Raw genomic sequence first — 2,500 nt, 5'->3', positions numbered from 1 at the left:
TGTCACGCTCGCTCCTTCCTGTTTCTCTGTGATATTGTGTATGCGTGCGTACTCTGTGTGTGTGCGTGTGTGTGTGTGTGTGTGTGTGGGGGGGCAGAGGCTCCTCGTTAGATGCCGTCAGCTTTCTGAGAAAAAAAATATTAAAATCTCTCCCCAGCATCAGTGTACGTTCCTCAGTGTATATTACAGCTATCACACCATTACGACTGGGACACACCCCATGTAGTGCGCATCTATAGTGAACGGGAAGCCATTTTGGATTCAGTTCAATCTGGGTTAAAAGCTTAATATGTATAAGTACACTACCAGTCAAAAGTTTACGCACACTCATTCTTTATTAGACCCCCCCCCACACACACACACATTTTAGAAGAATAATAAAGTCATCAAAACTCTGGAGCGACACAAACGGAACTGTGGGAATCTTCACAGTAGACGCGCTTTTCGTCTAGAGGTTTCCAGGAATGTATTCTCGGCGTTTTCTGGTTCCACGGAGAGAGACCTGTGAGAGCGTCTGTCTCAGCATGAGTGTTTGTCCTTTCTGCCCTTCAGCGTGCTGATGTGATGGCGTGTCCCGGTCGGAGGGGCGGGTCTCTCTGTGGTGAGTCGGGGCAGAGCGGGCAGCAGCTGGCGGGGGTTTCCGTGCCATGACGCTGTGCTCCTGCCCCCGGTGACGGCGTCTCGGCTGTGTCCTGCGCTCAGGCTGGGCAGGGAGGATGACGCAGAGCTGTGGGGGATGGAGGAGTTCGCCGCTGTCTGTCTGACACCCAGCAGCTGCTCTCTCGCCAGGGACAGGGCGGCCGTCAGCTCGGCTCGCTCCTCACACTCGCGTCTCACCGTCTCCTGCAGCAGACAGTTCTACACGCCACAGAGCGGCGGGAGGGAGAGAACAGACAGAGGAAAGGAAGCAGAGACACATAGGGACAGAATCGAAATCATTTAAACATGGGTTGATATGCAAATGTTACAATGATGCAATGAATATGCAAATTAGCCCATGACATCGTCTGGTGACTTTTTCAGCTCGTGTTAGCTATTTTTTTCTCAGAGGTGAAGTGGACGTCCCGCGTCCTTTCTCTTCCGGGGAATTGTCTTTATCTCAGGGTGAATTTTATTAACGTTTGGTCTGATGCATATTGAGAGAAAAGGAAAGTGTTCGGGTGTCTCCTGTGTTGCAGCAGTAAGAGGTCAGACATCTCGCACGCTACAGATAATCCGTGAATGTTTACACAGAGCAAACTCTGTAATTGGTGTAGGTGTAACCGTCAGACAGTCCGAATCGATCGGATCGACTGAAATGAATCGAGGCAACAATCAAAAATCGAATATAACCGATCACAAATGATTATAAACGGATAACTGGAAGGTTAAAGGTCATGAATGTACTTGACAGAGCCTGCTAAACGACTGACTCAAAATGTTATCATATTAAAAATATTATGTTGAAATGAAAATGTTTAAGTGCTAGGTGGTTGCTATGTTATCCCAGTTGGTTGCTAGGGTGGTTGCTATTTGGTTGCTATAGTATTCCAGGTAGCTGCTAGGGTGTTGCTAGGTGGTTACTATGGTATTCCACCAGTTGGTTGCTTGGGTGTTGCTAGGTGGTTGCTATGGTATTCCACCAGTTGGTTGCTAGGTGGTTGTTATGGTATTCCAGGTAGCTGCTAGAGTGTTGCTAGGTGGTTACTATGGTGTACCACAAGTTGGTTGCTAGGATGTTGCTAAGTGGTTGCTATGGTATTCCAGGTAGCTGCTAGGGTGTTACTAGGTGGTTACTATGGTATTCCAGGTAGTTGCTAGGGTGTTGCTAGGTGGTTGCTATGGTATTCCAGTTGGTTGCTGGGGTGTTGTTATGGTATTCCAGGTAGCTGCTAGGGTGTTACTAGGTAGATACTATGGTAATCCAGTTGGTTGCTAGGGTGTTACTAGCTGGTTGCTGTTATTTCATGTGGTTGTTAAAGTGTTAGGTGATTGCTATTTCATTCCATGAAGTTGGTATGGGTTTGCTAGGTGGTTGCTATGCAATCCCAGGTGGCTGCTAGGTTGTAGCTAGGTGTTTGCTATGGAATCTTGGATGGTTGGTAGCATGTTAATTTGTTGCTATCATGTTCCAGGGAGTGGCTAAGGTGTTAGTGGGAGGAGTAATGCAATTTTAATTTCCTTCAGTGTAGAACTAGCAAAACAAAGTTCACTAAATTAACTTCGAATATGGAACAGTTGCCTTAAAAACCCAAATCGTATTGTATTAGTGTGTGTGTGTGTGTGTGTGTGTGTGTGTGTGGGTGGGTGGGTGTTTGTGTAAGGGTAGAGGGGGTTGCTAATTCAGTGTTAGAGACAACAAGCCAACCAGCTTTCACACACACACACACACACACACACACACACACACACACACACACACACACACACACACACACACACAGAATGACTGTAGGCGCCTCAGTGATTCTCACACAACTGTGCCAGCAGACACATGTGCGTGCCACATTGAAGTGGAGAT

The 2,500-nt window shown here is 47.2% G+C and overlaps 1 protein-coding gene across 1 annotated transcript in view; it reads right to left on the bottom strand.

The window, feature by feature from the left end:
* Nucleotides 1-297: 297 nt before the first annotated feature.
* Nucleotides 298-2,500, bottom strand: part of LOC108264140 (GRB10-interacting GYF protein 2) — a 3,586-nt gene continuing 1,383 nt past the window's right edge. The window contains exon 3 of the mRNA XM_053678187.1: nt 298-858. Coding sequence (XP_053534162.1) covers nt 520-858 — 339 coding nt within the window. The 3' untranslated portion in view covers nt 298-519. The remainder of the gene's footprint in view (nt 859-2,500) is intronic.

This window comes from Ictalurus punctatus, chromosome 4, assembly GCF_001660625.3.
Source record: "Ictalurus punctatus breed USDA103 chromosome 4, Coco_2.0, whole genome shotgun sequence".
NCBI classification, from domain to species: Eukaryota; Metazoa; Chordata; class Actinopteri; order Siluriformes; family Ictaluridae; genus Ictalurus; species Ictalurus punctatus.
This window is presented reverse-complemented; position numbering and strand designations above follow the sequence as displayed.